Source organism: Corella eumyota, chromosome 2 (assembly GCF_963082875.1).
Source record: "Corella eumyota chromosome 2, kaCorEumy4.1, whole genome shotgun sequence".
Lineage (NCBI taxonomy): Eukaryota > Metazoa > Chordata > Ascidiacea > Phlebobranchia > Corellidae > Corella > Corella eumyota.
Window position 1 is genome coordinate 19,087,252 of NC_137491.1, and position 19,768 is coordinate 19,107,019.

At 23.7% G+C, this 19,768-nt stretch overlaps 7 protein-coding genes across 10 annotated transcripts; all 7 read right to left on the reverse strand.

The window, feature by feature from the left end:
- Nucleotides 1-264: 264 nt before the first annotated feature.
- LOC145742785 (kelch-like protein 3) lies at nucleotides 265-3,662 on the reverse strand. The gene is made up of 12 exons (XM_082560587.1): nucleotides 3,523-3,662; nucleotides 3,315-3,435; nucleotides 3,029-3,182; nucleotides 2,697-2,902; nucleotides 2,315-2,467; nucleotides 2,080-2,155; nucleotides 1,911-1,996; nucleotides 1,492-1,690; nucleotides 1,244-1,378; nucleotides 864-1,022; nucleotides 530-674; nucleotides 265-433 (listed from the first exon to the last, which is right to left on the reverse strand). Exons 1-12 carry the CDS (start codon nucleotides 3,606-3,608, stop codon nucleotides 298-300), a joined length of 1,656 nt encoding a protein of 551 aa, XP_082416713.1. The 5' UTR covers nucleotides 3,609-3,662; the 3' UTR covers nucleotides 265-297.
- A 285-nt stretch (nucleotides 3,663-3,947) lies between these two features.
- On the reverse strand, nucleotides 3,948-7,217 carry LOC145742784 (kelch-like protein 36). Of its 3 annotated transcripts, none has more exons than XM_082560586.1 (12): nucleotides 7,093-7,217; nucleotides 6,881-7,001; nucleotides 6,571-6,724; nucleotides 6,226-6,431; nucleotides 5,905-6,057; nucleotides 5,629-5,704; nucleotides 5,466-5,551; nucleotides 5,048-5,246; nucleotides 4,764-4,898; nucleotides 4,503-4,661; nucleotides 4,298-4,334; nucleotides 3,948-4,205 (listed from the first exon to the last, which is right to left on the reverse strand). In XM_082560586.1, exons 1-12 carry the CDS (start codon nucleotides 7,176-7,178, stop codon nucleotides 4,070-4,072), a joined length of 1,548 nt encoding a protein of 515 aa, XP_082416712.1. In that variant the 5' UTR covers nucleotides 7,179-7,217; the 3' UTR covers nucleotides 3,948-4,069. The 3 variants fall into 3 exon arrangements, 2 of the variants coding, with proteins under 2 accessions (XP_082416712.1, XP_082416711.1); XM_082560585.1 differs by having other exon boundaries at nucleotides 4,298-4,442; XR_014280960.1 differs by having other exon boundaries at nucleotides 4,093-4,205; nucleotides 4,298-4,414.
- Nucleotides 7,218-7,666: 449 nt separating this feature from the next.
- On the reverse strand, nucleotides 7,667-10,234 carry LOC145742789 (kelch-like protein 12). Its single transcript, XM_082560591.1, has 9 exons — nucleotides 10,090-10,234; nucleotides 9,720-9,872; nucleotides 9,485-9,560; nucleotides 9,316-9,401; nucleotides 8,898-9,096; nucleotides 8,619-8,753; nucleotides 8,366-8,524; nucleotides 7,946-8,059; nucleotides 7,667-7,847 (listed from the first exon to the last, which is right to left on the reverse strand). The coding sequence occupies exons 1-9, from the start codon at nucleotides 10,192-10,194 to the stop codon at nucleotides 7,840-7,842; spliced, it is 1,035 nt and encodes a 344-aa protein (XP_082416717.1). The 5' UTR covers nucleotides 10,195-10,234; the 3' UTR covers nucleotides 7,667-7,839.
- Nucleotides 10,199-11,256, reverse strand: LOC145742609 (zinc finger and BTB domain-containing protein 44-like). The gene is made up of 4 exons (XM_082560385.1): nucleotides 11,120-11,256; nucleotides 10,790-10,910; nucleotides 10,420-10,593; nucleotides 10,199-10,204 (listed from the first exon to the last, which is right to left on the reverse strand). Exons 1-4 carry the CDS (start codon nucleotides 11,203-11,205, stop codon nucleotides 10,199-10,201), a joined length of 387 nt encoding a protein of 128 aa, XP_082416511.1. The 5' UTR covers nucleotides 11,206-11,256.
- Nucleotides 11,257-11,728: 472 nt separating this feature from the next.
- Nucleotides 11,729-15,564, reverse strand: LOC145742610 (kelch-like protein 12). Its single transcript, XM_082560386.1, has 12 exons — nucleotides 15,534-15,564; nucleotides 15,256-15,323; nucleotides 14,949-15,059; nucleotides 14,561-14,731; nucleotides 14,247-14,399; nucleotides 13,970-14,045; nucleotides 13,812-13,897; nucleotides 13,426-13,624; nucleotides 13,173-13,307; nucleotides 12,396-12,554; nucleotides 11,984-12,128; nucleotides 11,729-11,885 (listed from the first exon to the last, which is right to left on the reverse strand). Exons 1-12 carry the CDS (start codon nucleotides 15,562-15,564, stop codon nucleotides 11,774-11,776), a joined length of 1,446 nt encoding a protein of 481 aa, XP_082416512.1. The 3' UTR covers nucleotides 11,729-11,773.
- Nucleotides 15,565-16,160: 596 nt separating this feature from the next.
- On the reverse strand, nucleotides 16,161-18,826 carry LOC145743450 (kelch-like protein 11). Of its 2 annotated transcripts, none has more exons than XM_082561412.1 (9): nucleotides 18,662-18,826; nucleotides 18,348-18,500; nucleotides 18,078-18,153; nucleotides 17,916-18,001; nucleotides 17,501-17,696; nucleotides 17,253-17,327; nucleotides 16,873-17,031; nucleotides 16,413-16,557; nucleotides 16,161-16,312 (listed from the first exon to the last, which is right to left on the reverse strand). In XM_082561412.1, exons 1-9 carry the CDS (start codon nucleotides 18,764-18,766, stop codon nucleotides 16,204-16,206), a joined length of 1,104 nt encoding a protein of 367 aa, XP_082417538.1. In that variant the 5' UTR covers nucleotides 18,767-18,826; the 3' UTR covers nucleotides 16,161-16,203. The 2 variants fall into 2 exon arrangements, with proteins under 2 accessions (XP_082417538.1, XP_082417536.1); XM_082561410.1 differs by having other exon boundaries at nucleotides 17,253-17,387.
- LOC145742611 (zinc finger and BTB domain-containing protein 44-like) lies at nucleotides 18,789-19,626 on the reverse strand. Its single transcript, XM_082560387.1, has 4 exons — nucleotides 19,501-19,626; nucleotides 19,289-19,409; nucleotides 19,008-19,161; nucleotides 18,789-18,886 (listed from the first exon to the last, which is right to left on the reverse strand). The coding sequence occupies exons 1-4, from the start codon at nucleotides 19,584-19,586 to the stop codon at nucleotides 18,789-18,791; spliced, it is 459 nt and encodes a 152-aa protein (XP_082416513.1). The 5' UTR covers nucleotides 19,587-19,626.
- Between the last annotated feature and the right edge of the window lie 142 nt (nucleotides 19,627-19,768).

The window sequence follows — 19,768 nt, forward strand, 5'->3', positions numbered from 1 at the left end:
TTTATATAAACAAAACAAATGTTTACATAACTCTGTAATCTGTAATAAAATATATCTATTAAGTACTTAATTAAAACAAATAAAAATATTAGCAGATATATGATAACCTTATACAATATGTTTTGTGATTGAAATTTATATCCAATACAAAATTAATAAATGTAAATCAGCATTATCAATATATGCAATAAAAAAAAGAAAGAAAGCAAAATTTAATATTAAAAAAGTTTTGGAAAATTTAAATCATCAAGCTACAATGTCATTTTTAATGCACTTTAATTAAAAGTTTAGATTAAATTATTGGTTAACAAAAACATAAGTACAAATTGCAACAGAATCATGGTAATAATATTCTTCTTTAATTTTAGTTACAAATGTCCATGTGTCTTCTGCGATGTCATATTTGAGAATTGAATTATTATCATCTAGGCTCCTATTTAAGATAATGCAAAAAATAATAAAAAAAGAAACATATAATAAATTGAAAATTTTTAACGAGTTTTAAAGCAAATTAAATCTTTTTACTTACCCTCCAACAACATAAATATTGTTTTGTATCAAACATCCTGAAAATGCATTTCTAGGTGACAACATAGAAGTTACATTGTTCCAAATATTATTTGTTACATCATAAACTTCAACTGAATTAAGATTACTGTTTCCATCATTACCTCCTAAGTATAAATAAAAATGTATTTTTATTAAGAAGTATCTTTTACATTTAAATCTAAAATAAAAATAAAAATAAATTCTGTAATGCTACAAAATTAATATTTGAATTATATATCATTTTATCTAATATACAAAAATATTTATTAATATTTTAAAAAGCATAAACAAACCAAATTTTATTTACATCTTACCCATTGCAAATATTTTATCCTGGTTTGCCAAAGCAACAAACCACTTTCTTGGGGTTCGTATGGTGGCCACAAAATTCCATTTGTCCCTATTTGGGTTGTAACTTTCAACAGTGTTTGTTATATTTTTATCTGATACACCACCAATAGCATAAAGATAACCTGTAATAAATTAAATTTTGTATTTTGTTATGTTAATTTAAACAAAATATAAAAAGTTTGGAAAGTTGGTAAACAATGTCATAAAGCTTACCAATGATAGAATAGACAATATAGTTTATTAAAATTTATAAATGTTGAAGTTGTAGACAGAAGTTTTAATAAATGTTTTAATACTTTAAATCAATTTTGCTAATAAATTAGTTTTAAAAAAAACTTTTAACCTTTTAGTTGTACAAGTTCATGAAAACAACGTTGCATTTTCATGTTTGCAAGTTTAACCCATTTATTCGTGGTTTCTGTGTAATATTCACAAGTGTCACAATTAAGCTTCCTACTCCCAGTCACAAAAATCAAACCTAAATGTAAAGTTTTAATTATACCAATACAATAACATTAAACAAAATAAATTATATAAGTAATTAAATATCACCATGTGATTCAAAATAAAAACTGTTAAATGTTTTTATACCATTTAAAACTGTAGCCCCATGACCACTACGCTTATAATTTATTGATTTAACTTGTTCCCAAGTAATAGGAGTTTGTTTGTAGTTCATTCTATAAACTGTATTTGGTTCGGTTTGATCTTTACCATTACATCCACCAATTATGTAAACAAAATCATTTAAAACAACACACTTGTGACCAAATCTTCCTTCTAGTGTGTCCTTTATTAATGTAATATCATAACATTACATTAACATTTACAACAACTTTATTATAATTTTTTGTAAAATCATTTAACAAAAATCTTGTTTAATTATTGCATTGTAGTTTTTAATAAAAAAAGTAACAAAATTAGTGAAAAAAATTTTTTTCTAATTTTGTTATACATTTTTTTATAAATTACCATCACAAATATTGAACTTGATAAATGTTAATTCGAACCTCTTTTTGTTCAAAAGTATTTCTTGAAATATTATATTGACAAACATTTTGTTCTGTGACTTTTCCTCCAATTATTAAAATGTTGTCTAAACTTAAACACTTAGTTGTTATTTTTTTAATAAACATTTATTTACAATTAGTAACAAATCAAAAAAACAAATTAATTTACCTTTCATTGGATATAAAACAAATCGAATTGCCTCCATTACTGTGTTGATGTAGATCAGATTATTTTTAATAAAAACCTAAACATAAATGTTAGAAAATTAATTAAATTGCCTAAACTTGCTTAAATTAGTCACTTAAATGTGAAAAAATATGATAAAAACAGACTTTACTATAACAAAATAAAAGCAAATGTAGTTCTAAACTTTACAAAACAAATTAATTTTTTTAAATCTAACCTCAACACTGACAACATTATGAAGAAAGTCCAATGGCAACTGACAAAGCTTGAGTTCAACTTTGTCAAGAATTTCAAGAAATCGACCTTGTCTTTCAGTTACTTTAAATTTAATCCATTCAACAACAGCAGTGTACAAACATTTTTTCTCAATCTGGTAATATAAAATATAAGAAATGTTAATAACATATTAAAACATTAAGTACATCTTTAAACTATGGGCCATTTGCTAAAGTCAATATTTTCAATTTTTATTATTCAAATAATTTTTTTTTAAAGTTAGATCAAAATATTAGTGCATATGTTGATTAGTGCATATTTTAAACTAAACTCTTCAAAAACCTAAAAACATACAACCATAAACTTCAAAAAAATTAACAAACCATTTTAAAGTTTGAGCAAAAATTATCTTCCAATAAATTTTTAAACTCATCATGTAACAAAATCTCATTCACATTTGTTTTCATGAACTCATTGACCTTATCCATGAGTTCGTTGCTATGGTAAGTATCAGCCAATAAGCGAAGAGTAAAAATGTTTTGACATGATAAAGCATTTTTCAAATAATTGATACATTTTTGCTTCAAATCTGATAAAAGTAAAATGGGTTTTAAGAACATTAGATATATGGCTTGTTTTTAAAATCTAAAAATTTAACATTCCAAAAAAATTTTGAAAAAATTTAATCCTATATAAAATCCCAAACATGATTTACCTTTAATTTGCAAGTATTCTGCAGCATCAAGCAAATCACAAACATTCTTAGCGTTTAATTTAATTTCTACTCCATAAAAATAATCTAGAATTGACTGCATTGAAGTTGCACTGATTCTATCAATGTTTATTGTTGAACTGTATTTCTCTTCCATCTTTAAGATTACATTGATTTTAAAAGTATCAATTTTATCAAAGTAAATTTATCTTTATTAAAAAAATAAATTTAAAAATTTTTTTATAGGCTACCAAAGATTGTAAGATATTGTCAAGAATGTTAATATTACCTCAGTATCAAAAGCTTTATCAAAGAAGACACTGAAACAGGACAACACCATCACACTGGCTGTAAACACTTTGTTCTCTGTACAAATCTTGGCATCATTAAATATAACTCGATCACGATTTCTAAAAAGAAAAACCAAAAACTTTAAATAAGAATTCGACTAAAATACATAAAAAAATGCATAATTTGAATCAAAATATTTCACTTACTTGTTAGCAAATATTTGTAACTGAGTTTCATTTTCATTCTTGCATGTCTCCTCACCAATATCACAAGTTCCAAAAATTGAAAACATTTTAACAATTTTAATAATAACAAAATATTTAAAACAAAATATTTAACATTAAACCTGTCATCAATTGAATATTACAATTATAAAAGAAAATAGATTATTATAATTATAAAGTATATGGTTAAAAACTATTTTTTTAATTTAAATAATAACATCAAAAAATAAAAATACTTTGTAAAAACAAAACAAATGTTTACATAAATCTGTAATTTGTGATAAAATATATGAAAGTGCTTAATTAAAACAACTAAAAATGATAGCAGATATATGATGCCTTTTTACAATATGTTTTGTGATTGAAATGTATATCCAATACAAAATTAATAAATGTTAATTGGCATGATCAATATATGCATAAAAAAAAAGAAAAAACTTAAAATTTAATATTAAAATAATTTTAAAATTTAAATCATCAAGTTACAGTGTTATTGTTTAATGCACTTTAACTGTAAGTTTAGATTAAATTATTGGTTAACAAAAGAATAAGCACAAATTGCAACAGAATCATGATAATAATATTGTTCTTTAATTTCAGTAACAAATGTCCATGTGTCTTCTGTGATGTCATATTTGAGAATTGAATTATTATCATCAGAAATCCTATTTAAAATAATGCAAAAAATTAAAATAAGAAACATATAATAGATTAAAAATTGAAACAAGTTTAGAAGCAAATAAATCTTTTTACTTACCCTCTAACAACATAAATATTATTTTGTATCAAACATCCTGAAAATGAACTTCTTGGTAACAACATAGAAGTAAATTTGTTCCAAATATTATTTGTTACATCATAAACTTCAACTGAACTAAGATTATTTTTTCCATTATTACCTCCTAAGTATAAATGAAAGTATTTTAAAAGTATAAACAAACCAAATTTTATTTACATCTTACCCATTGCAAATATTTTATCCTGGTTTGCCAAAGCAACAAACCACCTTCTTGAGGTTTGTAAAGGAGCCACAAAATTCCATTTATCCTCTTTTGGGTTGTATCTTTCAACAGTGTTGGTTACTTTACCATTTGAAAAACCACCAATGGCATAAAGAAAACCTAAGAGCAGTTCAAAAATTTGAATCATATAGTGATGTAAAACTGCATTTAAAAGATCAACCAAAAACATTTTAAAAGAACTAACAAACTCGAAACATTCACCTTTAAGTTGAACAAGTTCATGAACACATCGTGGGATCTGCATGCTTGCAAAATTTACCCATGTATCCATTGGTTCCATATAATATTCACAAGTATTAGAACTCACTGTAACATTTCCAGTTACAAATACTAAACCTAAATAGGATGTTGAACCACATGAGTACAGTATCTTTAAAAATTTACTTGTTTAAATAAATAACACAAACTGTTAAATATAAAATAAGCAAAGTACTCAACGTTACTAAATGAAACAATTTAATGCATTCCATATTATTTGTTTTTACCTTTTAAAACTGTAGCGCCATGAGCACCACGCTTATAATTCATTGATTTAACTTGCTCCCAATTAAAAGAAGTTTGTTCGTAGTTCATTCTATAAACCGTATTCAGTTTGGTATCATCATTACCAGTACATCCACCAATTATGTAAACAAAATCATTTAAAACAACACATTTGTGACAATATCTTCCTTCTGGTATATCCTTTATTAAAGTAATATTATAACATTATATTAAGATGTACAACAATTTTATTATAAATCTTTGTAAAATCATTTAACAAAAATCTTGTTCAATTATTGCACTGTAGTTTTCGATAAACAAATGTTACAAATTTAGTGAAGGTTTTCTATTTTCTAATTTTGTTACATTTTTTAAAAATTAACATTACAAATATTAAACTTGATAAATGTTAATTCTTACCTCTTTTTGTTCAAAAGTATTGCTTGAAATATTATATTGACAAACAATATTTTTTGTTTTCCCTCCCCCAATTATTAAAATTTTGTCTAAATATATTAGTTAGTATTTTTCGATAAATATTTTATATACTTAGCAACCAAATAAACAAAATAATATGATTTACCTCTTACAGGATATAAGATAGATTGAATTGTTTCCATTACCTTGTTGAGGTAGGTCAAATTTTTTTTAATAAAAAGCTAAATGTAAATGTCATTAAAGTTATTTAACTAACTTGAGCTTAACCTCCATAAAAATATATATATATATAAAAACACTTTTATTAAAAAAATGTCAAAAATAAAAAAATTGAGTTTTACTTATAATAAACAAAGAAGGTATTACAACTTTAATTTATTTATCTTTAAGAATCAAACCGACTTATTTGTTTAAATCTAACCTCAGCTCCAACAACGTTATGAAGAAAGTCCAATGGCAACTGACAAAGCTTTAATTCAACTTTGTCTACGATTTCAAGAAATCGATCTTGTCTTTCAGTTAGTTCAAATTTAATCCATTCAACAACAGCAATGTACAAACATTTTTTCTCAACCTGGTTATAGGGAAATAATGCGAATAAAAGTTTTGAAAAAACCCACAAACTAATTAAAAAACAACTATGTGTCAAATTTGTAACAAATAAAATACTTCACATACATCATATTACAATTTACACATAAACAAATTATTCATAACCTTATAGTGTTTTACAAAAACAAACCATTTTAAAGTTTAAGCAAAAATCATCTTCCAATAAATTCTTAAACCCATCATGTGACAAAATCTCTTTTACATTTGTTTTCATGAACTCATTGACCTTATCCATGAGTTTATTGCTATGGTAAGTTTCAGCCAATGAGCGAAGAGTAAAAATGTTTTGATTGGTTAACGTTTTTTTCAAATAATTGATACATTTTTGCTTCAAATCTAAAAAAAAATTAAAAGTAACTTCAAAAATTATTAAATATACGACTTGATTATTATACTTTATATTTTTTTGTGCCCAAAAATAAAAAAATGGTTAAGTAAAATTTTATTTTGTATACAATTTTAAACAATGACTTGCTTTTAATTTGCAAATATTCTGCTGCATCAAGCAAATCACAAACATTCTTGGTGTTTAATTTAATTTCTACTCCATAAAAATAATCAAGAATTGACTGCATTGAAGTTGCACTGATTCTATCAATGTTTATTGCTGAACTGTATTTCTCTTCCATCTTTGAAATTGCATTGTTTTAAAAAGTAATAATTTTACAAAAGAAAAATTAAAAATTGTCATTTTATCAAAGTAAAATTATTTTTTATTAAAAATAATAGTTTTAAAATTTGTTTATAGGCTACCAAAGATTTTAGAATAAGAATGTTAATATTACCTCAGTATCAAAAGCTTTATCAAAGAAGACACTGAAACAAGACAACACCATCACACTGGCTATAAACACTTTGTTCTCTGTACAAATCTTGGCATCATTAAATCTAACTCGATCACGATTCCTAAAAGGAAAAACCAAAAACTTTAAATAAGAATTCGAATAACATTATTACATAAAAAAATGCATAATTTGAATAAAAATATTTTACTTACTTGTTAGCAAATGTTTGTAACTGAGTTTCATTTTCGTTCTTGCATGTCTCCTCACCAATATCACAAGTTCCAAAAATTGAAAACATTTCAACAAATTAAGTAAAAACAAAATAATTAAAACAATTTTATCTAAATTCCTAAATTTAAAACCTGTTATGAAATAAATAAATTAAATCAAAAAAAAATTTTTAAATATTTTTAACAACTAAAATGTGTTGAAGTCAACAATAGCGAACAAACTTTTAAAGATCAAAATTAAAATTATTAAAATATATGAGAGTTACAATTGAAATAAAAATCTAGCAAAAAAATAATATTGATTAAATATAAATACAACTGAGTTATTATAAAAAATAAAAATCAAATTTAAAACAAATTTTTTTAAATAGTTAATAATATGTGCATGTTTTCAATGTGTATTTAATGTAATGATTATTAAATGTTAATTTATTCAAAAAAAGAAAAATCTAACATTGAAAAAAACTAATTTAATTATCTTTATAAATTGCAAAAACATTTCATTATTTAATTTATCAAAATATAGTTTAGTGTAATTAATATTACAGTTGCAGAATATAGTATTTATTATTGTCTATAGAGTTTAAACAGAATTTTAAGATTAAAATTATTTTTTAAGTTTGGTTTAAAATGCAATAGAAGTATGATATTCAAATTTTTCTTCAAGTTCAGTTATGAAAGTCCATTTGTCATTTTCAATATCATATTTATTGATTGATTTATTATCATCTATACTTCTATAAAACAGTAAAAATATATTAATAAAATGTTGACAATGTTCTGTTTGTAATTTAATTACCTAATTTACTTAAAAGGTTAAATATTTTTAACTTACCCTCCAACAACATAAATATTGTTGGTGACAACATAGAAGTTACATTGTTCCAAATATTATTTGTTACATCATAAACTTCAACTGAACTAAGGTATTCCGTACCATTACTACCTCCTAAATATAAATTAATTTAATCTCAATTTAAAATAAATGCTAATCTAAATTATTTTATAATAAAGTTAAATTAGTTAATATTTATGTATGTAACTTTTACTTCTTACTTTTAACAAAACAACTAAAATTCAAATACAGCTATTAAGTGTTGCTTTATTGCTGAAATGCTAGTATTAAAATTTTATTTGATTTATTGAACAAAAATTCTAATCATCTATTTAAAAAAATTTTGATATATAATTCATTTATGCAGCAAAGTTTAAACACTGGATCTAAAATTTAAATGTAAATGTATCTTATTCTTACCCATTGCAAAAATTTTATCCTGATTTGCCAAAGCAACAAACCACCCTCTTGGAGTTTGTAAAGGAGCCACAAAATCCCATTTATCTTCTTTTGGGTTGTAACTTTCAACAGTGTTGGTTACTTTACCTTTTGAAAAACCACCAATAGCATAAAGAAAACCTAAAATCAGTTAAAAAAATTATATAGTAATGTAAGTCTGCATTTAGAAGATCAACAGAAACATTTAAAAAAAACTGAAACCACAAACATTCACCTTTAAATTGAACAAGTTCATGAACACATCGTGGGATCTGCATGCTTGCAAAATTTACCCATGTATCCATTGGTTCCATATAATATTCACAAGTATTAGAATTTACTGTGATATTTCCAGTTACAAATACTAAACCTAAATAGGATGTTGAACTAAATGAGTACAGTATCAAATTTACTTATTTAAATAAATAACGCGAACCGTTACATATAAAATAAACAAAGTACTCAACACTACTAAATAAAACAATTTAATGCATTCCATATTATTTGTTTTTACCTTTTAAAATTGCAGCTCCATGAGCACCGCGCTTAAAATTCATTGATTTAACTTGCTCCCAATTAATAGGGGTTTGTTTGTAGTTCATTTTATAAACTGTATTCAGTTTGGTATTATCATTACCAGTACATCCACCAATTATGTAAACAAAATCATTTATAACAACACACTTGTGACAATATCTTCCATTTAGTATGTCCTTTATTAAATTAATATTATAACATTACATTAACATTTTCAACAACTTTATTATAAATTTTTGTAAAATCATTTAACAAAAATCTTGTTTAATTATTGCATTGTAGTTTTTGTTAAAAAAATGTAACAAAATTGGTGAAAAAGTTTTTTTTTTTTTTTTGTTACTTTTTTTTGTAAATAAACATTACAAATATTAAACTTGATAAATGTTAATTCGAACCTCTTTTTTATTAAAAGTATTTCTTGAAATATTATATTGACAAACATTTTGTTCTGTGGCATTTCCTCCAATTATTAAAATGTTGTCTAAACTTAAACACTTAGTTGTTATTTTTTTAATAAACATTTATTTACAACAAGTAACAAATCAAAAAAATAATTTAATTTACCTTTCATTGGATATAAAACAAATCGAATTGCCTCCATAACTGTGTTGATGTAGGTCAGATTATTTTTAATAAAAACCTAAACATAAATGTTAGAAAATTAATTAAATTGCCTAAACTTGCTTAAATTAGTCACTTAAATGTGAAAAAATAAGATAAAAACAGACTTCACTATAACAAAATAAAATCAAATGTAGTTCTAAACTTTACAAAACAAATTAATTTTTTTATATCTAACCTCAACACTGACAACATTATTAAGAAAGTCCAATGGCAACTGACAAACTTTTAATTCAACTTTGTCAAGAACTTCAGGAAATCGATCTTGTCTTTCAGTTATTTTAAATTTAATCCATTCCACAACAGCAGTGTACAAACACTTCTTCTCAACCTGGTAATATAAAATATATATAATAAATGTTAATAAAATAATAAAACACTTGGTACATCTTTAAACTATAGGTCATTTGCTAAAGTAATTATTTCTAATTTTTATTATTCAAATACATATTTTATAAAGTTAGATCAAAAAATTAATGCATATTCTAAACTACACTCTTCAAAAACCTTAAAACATACAACAAAAAACTTCAAAAAAATTAACAGACCATTTTAAAGTTTGAGCAAAAATCATCTTCCAATAAATTCTTAAACTCATCATGTGACAAAATCTCATTCACATTTGTTTTCATGAACTCATTGACCTTATCCATGAGTTCATTGCTATGGTAAGTTTCAGCCAATGAGCGAAGAGTAAAAATGTTTTGACATGATAAAGCATTTTTCAAATAATTGATACATTTTTGCTTTAAATCTAATAAAATTAAAAGTAACTTCAAAAATGATTAAATATACAACTTGATTATTAAACTTTATATTTTTATTATGCCCCAAAATAAAAATTGAAAAATAGTTAAGTAAAATTTTATCTTGTATACAATTTCAAACAATGACTTGCCTTTAATTTGCAAATATTCTGCAGCATCAAGCAGGTCACAAACATTCTTGGTGTTTAATTTAATTTCTACTCCATAAAAATAATCAAGAATTGACTGCATTAAAGTTGCACTGATTCTATCAATGTTTATTGTTAAACTGTATTTCTCTTCCATCTAAAAAATAGTATTTGTTGAAACATATAAAAACAGAAAATTTAGCACAAGAAATATTAGATAAATTTGTAATTACAGTATATTGATATAAGAAAGGCTTTGTAGATAAATGATTTACAATAATAACAACTTTGCTGAGAGTAGAATAGTAAGTATTCAACAAAAACAAGACTATTGAAAATAATAACCATTTTACCTCAGTATCAAAAGCTTTATCAAAGAAGACACTGAAACATGACAACACCATCACACTGGCTGTAAACACTTTGTTCTCTGTACAAATCTTGGCATCATTAAATCTAACCCGGTCACGATTTCTAAAGTAAAATAAAAACACTTTTAAATACATTAAAAATAATATTCTTTTTTGTTAAATTATCCACAACAAAATTAAAATCTTACAAAATACACAATATCAGATTGCTTTAATAAAAAACAGTAACTAATATATTCTTAAATTTCAAAAAATTACATAAATAATGTCAAAGTGTGCAAGCATTAAAATAAGTGAAAATATTTTACCTACTTGTTAGCAAATGTTTGTAACTGAGTTTCATTTTCATTCTTGCATGTCTCCTCACCAATATCACAAGTTCCAAAAATTGAAAACATTTTAACAAATGAAACAATTAGAACAATTTTATCTAAATTCCTAAATTTGAAACGTGTTATGAAATGAATAAATTAAATCAAAAAACAATTTTAAATATTTTTAACAACTAAAATGTGTTAAAGTCAACAATATTAAAGTCAACAATAGCAAACAAACTTTTAAAGATCAGAATTAAAATTAATAAAATATATGAAAGTTACAATTGAAATAAAAATCTTGCAAAAATAATAATATTGATTAAATATAAATACAATGAGTAATTATAAAAAAAAAATCAAATTTAAAACAAAATTTTTTAAATAGTTAATTGTATGTGCATGTTTTGTATGTGTATTTAATATAACGATTATCAAATGTAAATATGCTAATTCATATCAAAAAAGCACAATCTAACATTGAAGAAAAATTAATTTAATTATTTTTATAACTTGCAAAAACATTTCATTATTTGATTTATCAAAAATACAGTTCAGTGTAATTAATATAACATTTACAGAATATAGTATTTATTATTGTCTATAGAGTTTAAACAGCATTTTAAGATTACAATTTTTTGTCAAGTTTTGTTCAAAATGCAACAGAAGTATGGTAAAAATAGTATTCTTCGAGTTCAGTTATAAAAGTCCATTTGTCATTTTCAATGTCATATTTATTGATTGAAATATTATCATCTAACCTTCTATAAAACAGTAAAAATATATTAAAAAAATGTTGACAATGTTCTGTTTGTAATTTATTTACCTAATTTACTTAAAAGGTTAAATATTTTTAACTTACCCTCCAACAACATAAATATTGTTTTGTATTAAAATTCCCGAGAATGATTCTCTTGGTGACAACATAGAAGTTACATTGTTCCAAATATTATTTGTTACATCATAAACTTCAATTGAACTAAGTTCATTTTCATTATTACTACCTCCTAAACATAAATTCTTTTTAAAAGCAACTACTTACTCGAAATTAAATTGTCGACTTTGTTTTATATTTATTAAACAAAAATTGTTAAATAGTTTAATAAAATATTTGTTTTATCATGTTTTAGTTCTATAGAAACAATATTTAAAGTATAATATTTATAATTTGTGTAAAAAATATAACAAAAATTTAAAAATCAAATTTAGTTTACAATTAGTCCATAAATCTAACTTTGACATTATAATTAAAATACACTACAATTATAGCTTACCTATTGCAAATATATTTTCTTGGTTCGCCAAAGCACCAAACTGTTGTCTAGGAGTTTGTAAAGAAGCCACAAAATCCCATTTATCCTCTTTTGGGTTGTATCTTTCAACAGTGTTGGTTACTTTATCATTTGCATCACCACCAATGGCATAAAGATAACCTTAAAGACAAATTATTTAAGTTTAAACCTAATTATCTAACCTAAAATTTCAAATACATTTTGTTAAAAAAAAACTTAAAAACTTTTAAAGTGATAAAGTTGTTATCATTAATTAATTATAAAATTTATTAATAATGAAAAAATTTGATAGCAACAAAATTTTTTTATAACTGAAAATCGAATTCAAACAATTTTACAGGGTTAATTTTTTTGATTAAGTAAGCATTTTTAAATTTATAGAAGGAAACCCTTATATTTAAAATTAATTAAGTGGTTTTTTAGATATCATGGTCTGACATAAAAAAGGGAAATTTTTTAAGCTTACATGTCAAATGATGTATGACATAAACGTCAGAAGTTTCTAAGCTCGCAGACAGAGGTAAGTAAACAAATTTTGAAAATACTGAATAGTTTTTTATAATTTTCCTTATTACTACCAGTTTTTTTCGTTATATAGTAAGGCAAATCAGAATTTTAAACTATTTTTAAATAAGAATAGTGCTATTGGTGATTCATACCAAAACAATGTAATATTGCCAAATTTGATGGCTAACTATAATTAAATGCCAACATATTTAAAAATTAACCCTGTTACTGCGCTTTCTTTTTAAGTTTTACCTTTAAGTTGCACGAGTTCATGAAAACAACGTAGAGTTTTCATGTTTGCAATTCCAACCCATTTGTTTGTAGTTTCTATGAAATATTCACAAGTGTTCTGATTAAACTCACTACTCCCAGTCACAAAAATCAAACCTAAATGTTTAGTTTTTATTAAACCGATGCAATAACATAATACACAACCATTGAAATAAACCAAAGTAATAAATAATTACACTGTAAATCAACATAAAAAATGTTAATAGTTTTATACCGTTTAAAACTGTAGCTCCATGACCACCTCTTTTATAATTCATTGAATTAACTTGCTTCCAAGTAATATTGATTTGTTTGTAGTTCATTCTATAAACTGTATTTACTTGGTTATCATCACTCTCAGTACATCCACCAATTATGTAAACAAAATCATTTAAAACAACACATTTGTGACAATATCTTCCTTCTGGTATGTCCTTCAATAAAATTCATCCCATAACATAACACTATTATGTAACATGATTTTATTACAGCATTTTGTAAAATCATTTTAAAAAAGTAAACAGTTTTTAAAAAAAAAAATGGATACTAGAATATAAAAAAAACTTAGAAAAACATAATTGCAATATGATAATTGTTACTTTTAAAAAAATTCAATCTAACCATTTTTTGTTCAAAAGTATTGCTTGAAATATTATATTGACAAACTTTCTGTTCTGAATCCCTTCCTCCAATTATGAAAATGTTGTCTAAAATATCTGAGGCTTAATACTTTTAAAAAAAAATTTATATATTAAAAGACAACTTTAGTATCACTTTACCTTTTACTGGATATAAAATGGATCGATTTGCCTCCATTACTAAGTTCAAATATACAGCATTTTCTTTAATAAAATTCTAAAAATTTATTAATAAAAAGTCATTGCTTTAAATAAATCTTAAAAAATACATTTATTTATTGCTATTTTAAAAGAGTTGTAATTCACAGCTTGAGCTAAAAAATGCACAGTATTAATTTTTTTATACCTATTTATATAATATTGCTTAAATTTAAACCAATCTAACCTAGAACTAGTTAAAATGTTTATTAAATCTAACCTCAACACTGACAACGTTATTAAGAAAATCCAATGGCAACTGACAAAGCTTGAGTTCAACTTTGTCAAAAATTTCAAGAAATCGATCTTGTCTTTCAGTTACTTTAAATTTAATCCATACAACAACAGCAGTGTACAAACATTTCTTCTCAACCTGGTAATATAAAATATATATAAAAAATGTTAATAACATATTAAACATTTAGTACATCTTTAAACTATGGACCATTTGCTAAAGCCTATATTTTCAATTTTATTATTCAAATAATTTTTTTTTAAAGTTAGATCAAAATAACTTCAAAAAAATTAACAGACCATTTTAAAGTTCGAGCAAAAATCATCTTCCAACAAATTTTTAAACTCATCATGCAACAAAATCTCGTTCACATTTGTTTTCATGAACTCATTAACCTTATCCATGAGTTCATTGCTATGGTAAGTATCAGCCAATGAGCGAAGAGTAAAAATGTTTTGACATGATAAAGCCTTTTTCAAATAATTGATACATTTTTGCTTCAAATCTAATAAAATTAAAAGTAACTTCAAAAATTATTAAATATACGACTTGATTATTAAACTTTATATTTTTTTTTGTGCCCAAAAAAAAAAAAATAGTTAAGTAAAATTTTATCTTGTATACAATTTTAAACAATGACTTGCCTTTAATTTGCAAATATTCTGCAGCATCAAGCAAATCACAAACATTCTTGGTGTTCAATTTAATCTCTACTCCATAAAAATAATCAAGTATTGACTGCATTGAAGTTGCACTGATTCTATCAATGTTTATTGTTGAACTATATTTCTCTTCCATCTAAAAAATAGTATTTGTTGAAACATGTAAAAACAGAAAATTTAGCACAAGAAGTATTAGATAAATTCGTAATTACAGTATATTGATATAAGAAAGGCTTTGCAGATAAATGATTAACAATAATAACAACTTTGCTGAGAGTAGAATGGTAAGTATTCAACAAAAACAAAACCATTAAAAGTTATAACCATTTTACCTCAGTATCGAAAGCTTTATCAAAGAAGACACTGAAACAAGACAACACCATCACACTGATCACGATTTCTAAATTAAAATAAAAACACTTTTAAATACATTAAGAATAATATTTTTTTTGTTAAATTATCCACAACAAAATTAAAATCGTACAAAATACACAATATCAGATTGCTTTAATAAAAAAATAAGTAATTAATATACTCTAAAGTTTCAAAAAATTATATAAATAAAGACGAAGTGTGCAAGCACTAAAATAAGTAGGAATATTTCACCTACTTGTTAGCAAATGTTTGTAACTGAGTTTCATTTTTATTCTTGCATGTCTCCTCACCAATATCACAAGTTCCAAAAATTGAAAACATTTTAACAAATTAATTAGTTACGAAACAATTAAAACAATTTTATCTAAATTTCTAAATTTGAAACCTGTTATGAAATAAATAAATTAAATCAAAAAAGAATTTTAAATATTTTTAACAACTAAAATGTGTTGAAGTCAACAATATTAAAGTCAACAATAGCGAACAAACTTTAAAGATCAGAATTAAAATTAATAAAATATATGAGAGTTACAATTGAAATAAAAATCTAGCAAAAAAAATAATATTGATTAAATATAAATACAACTGAGTTAATATAAAAAAGAAAAATCAAATTTAACAAATTTTTTTAAATAGTTAATTATATGTGCATGTTTTCAATGTGTATTTAATGTAATGATTATTAAATGTTAATATGTTAATTTATTCAAAAAAAATAAAATCTAACATTGAAAAAAACTAATTTAATTATCTTTATAACTTGCAAAAACATTTCATTATTTGATTTATCAAAATATAGTTCAGTGTACAGTGTAAATGATACAGCAGTTACAGAATATAGTATTTAGTATTGTCTACAGAGTTTAAACAGCATTTTAAGATTAAAATTATTTTTTAAGTTTGGTTTAAAATGCAATGCAAGTATGGCAAAAATATTTTTCTTCAAGTTTAGTTATAAAAGTCCATTTGTCATTTTCAATGTCATATTTAATGATTGATTTATTATCACCTAACCTTTAATAAAACAGTACAAACATATAAATAAAATGTTGACAATGTTCTCTTTGTAAATTATTTACCTAATTTAATTAAAAGATTAAATATTTTAACTTACCCTCCAACAACATAAATGTTGTTTTGTATCAAACATCCTGAAAATGCATCTCTTGGTGACAATATAGAAGTTACATTGTTCCAAATATTATTTGTTACATTATAAACTTCAACTGGAATAAGGTTTTCCGTACTATTACTACCTCCTAAATATAAATTAATTTAATACTAATTCAATTTAATACTAATTTAATCTAGATGCAAATCTAAATTATTTTATAATAAAGTTAAATTAGTTAATATTTATGTATGTAACTTTTACTTCTTACTTTTAACAAAACAACTAAAATTCAAATACAGCTATTAAGTGTCGCTTTATTGCTGAAATGCTAGTATTAAAATTTTATTTGATTTATTAAACAAAAATTCTATCATCTATTTAAAAAAATGTTGATATATAATTCATTTATGGAGCAAAGTTTAAACACTGGATCTAAAATTTAAATGTAAATGTATCTTACCCATTGCAAATATTTTATCCTGGTTTGCCAAAGCAACAAACCACCTTCTTGGGGTTTGTAAAGAAGCCACAAAATCCCATTTATCCTCTTTCGGGTTGTATCTTTCAACAGTGTTGGTTACTTTACCACTTGAGTGACCACCAATAGCATAAAGATTACCTAAAATATGTAAAATTTTGTATTTTGTTATGTAAATTTAAACCAAATATAAAAGGATTGTAAAGTTGGGTTAAAATGCCATAGAGCTTACAGGCGATAGAATAGACACAATAGTTTATAAAAATTTATAAATGTCAAAAATGTAGACAGAAGTTTTAATAAATGTTTTATTACTTTAAATCAATTTTGCTAAGAAATTTGTTTTAAAAAAAAGTTTTAACCTTTTAGTTGCACAAGTTCATGAAAAGAGCGTTGCGTTTTCATGTTTGCAATTTCAACCCATTTATTTGTGGTTTCTGTGTAATATTCACAAGTGTCACAATTAAACTCCATATTTCCAGTCACAAATACCAAACCTAAATGTTTAGTTTTAAACATACCAGTACAACTACATTAAACAAAATAATTTATAAAAGTAATTAAATATCACCATGTAAATCAATATAAAAACTGTTAAATGTTTTTTTACCATTTAAAACTGTAGCCCCATGACCACTTCTCTCATAATTCATTGTTTTAACCTTCTTCCAAGTAATAGGAATTTGTTTGTAGTTCATTCTATAAACTGTATTTAGTTGAGTTCGATTACCAGTACATCCACCAATTATGTAAACAAAATCATTTAAAACAACACATTTGTGACAAAATCTTCCTTCTGGTATATCCTTTATTAAAGTAATGTTATAACATTATATTAAGATGTACAACAATTTTATTATAAATTTTTGTAAAATTATTTAACAAAAAGCTTGTTTATTTATTGCACTGTAGTTTTCAATAAAAAATGTTACAAATTTAGTAAAAATTTTCTATTTCCAAATTAAGCTCCATTTTTAAAAAAATTAACATTACAAATACTAAACTTGATAAAAGTTAATTCTAACCTCTTTTTGTTCAAAAGTATTGCTTGAAATATTATATTGACAAACATTACTTTCTGTTTTCCTACCCCCAATTATTAAAATTTTGTCTAAATATATTAGATGGTATTTTTCGATAATTTTTTATATACTTAGCAACCAGATAAACAAAATAATATAATTTACCTTTCACAGGATATAAGATGGATTGAATTGTTTCCATTACCTTGTTGATGTATGTCAAATTTCTTTTAATAAAAAGCTAAATGTAAATGGCATTAAAGTTGTTTAACTAACTTGAGCTTTAGTTCCATCAAAATATAAATAAAAACACTTTTACTATTAAAATATAAATATTAAAACAATATTTTAATTTATGACAAAGAAATAAGTTATTACAACTTAAAAATTGATTTAACTTTGAGTATCAAAACAACTTAATTAATTAAATCTAACCTCAGCCCCAACAACATTATGAAGAAAGTCCCACGGCAACTGACAAAGCTTAAGTTCAACTTTGTCAAGAATTTCAAGAAATCGATCTTGTCTTTCAGTTACTTTAAATTTAATCCATTCAACAACAGCAGTGTACAAACATTTCTTCTCAACCTGGTAATATAAAACATTTTATAAAAAATATTAATAGCACATTGATACATTAGGTACATCTTTAAACTATAGGCCATTTGCTAAAGCCAATATTTCTAATTTTTACTATCAAATACATATATTTTAAAGTTAAACAATAAACTTTAAAAAAATTAACAGACCATTTTAAAGTTTGAGCAAAAATCTTTTTCCAACAATTTTTTAAACTCATCATGTGACAAAATCTCATTCACATTTGTTTTCATGAACTCATTAACTTTATCCATGAGTTCGTTGCTATGGTAAGTTTCAGCCAATGAGCGAAGGGTAAAAATGTTTTGACATGATAAAGCTTTTTTCAAATAATTGATACATTTTTGCTTCAAATCTGATAAAATTAAAAATAACTTCAAAAATTATTAAATATACGACTTGATTATTATACTTTATATTTTTTTTGTGCCCAAAAATAAAAAAAAATGGTTAAGTAAAATTTTATCTTGTATACAATACCAAACAATGACTTACCTTTAATTTGCAAATATTCTGCAGCATCAAGCAAATCACAAACATTCTTGGTGTTTAATTTAATTTCTACTCCATAAAAATAATCAAGAATTGACTGCATTAAAGTTGCTCTGATTCTATCAATGTTTATTGTTGAACTATATTTTTCTTCCATCTTTAAGATTGCATTGATTTAAAAAGTATTAATTTTTCAAAGTAATTTTATATTTACTAAATTAGCTTTGAAAAGTGTTTATAGGCTACCAAAGATTTTAAGATATTGTCAAGAATGTTAATATTACCTCAGTATCAAAAGCTTTATCAAAGAAGACACTGAAACAAGACAACACCATCACACTGGCTGTAAACACTTTGTTCTCTGTACAAATCTTGGCATCATTAAATCTAACTCGATCACGATTCCTGAAAGGATAAACCAAAAACTTTAAAAAAGAATTTGAATAACATTAATACATAAAAAAATGCATTATTTGAATCAAAATATTTTACTTACTTGTTGGCAAATGTTTGTAACTGCGTTTCATTTTCGTTCTTGCATGTCTCCTCACCAATATCACAAGTTCCAAAAATTGAAAACATTTTAACAATTCAAGTAAAAACAAAATATTTAACCCTAAACCTGTCATCAATTAAATATAACAATTATAAAATACAATTGATTATTACAATTATAAAGTATATGGTTAAAAATTATTTTTTTAATTTAAAGAATAACATCAAAAAATAAAAATACTTTGTAGAAACTAAACAAATGTTTACAT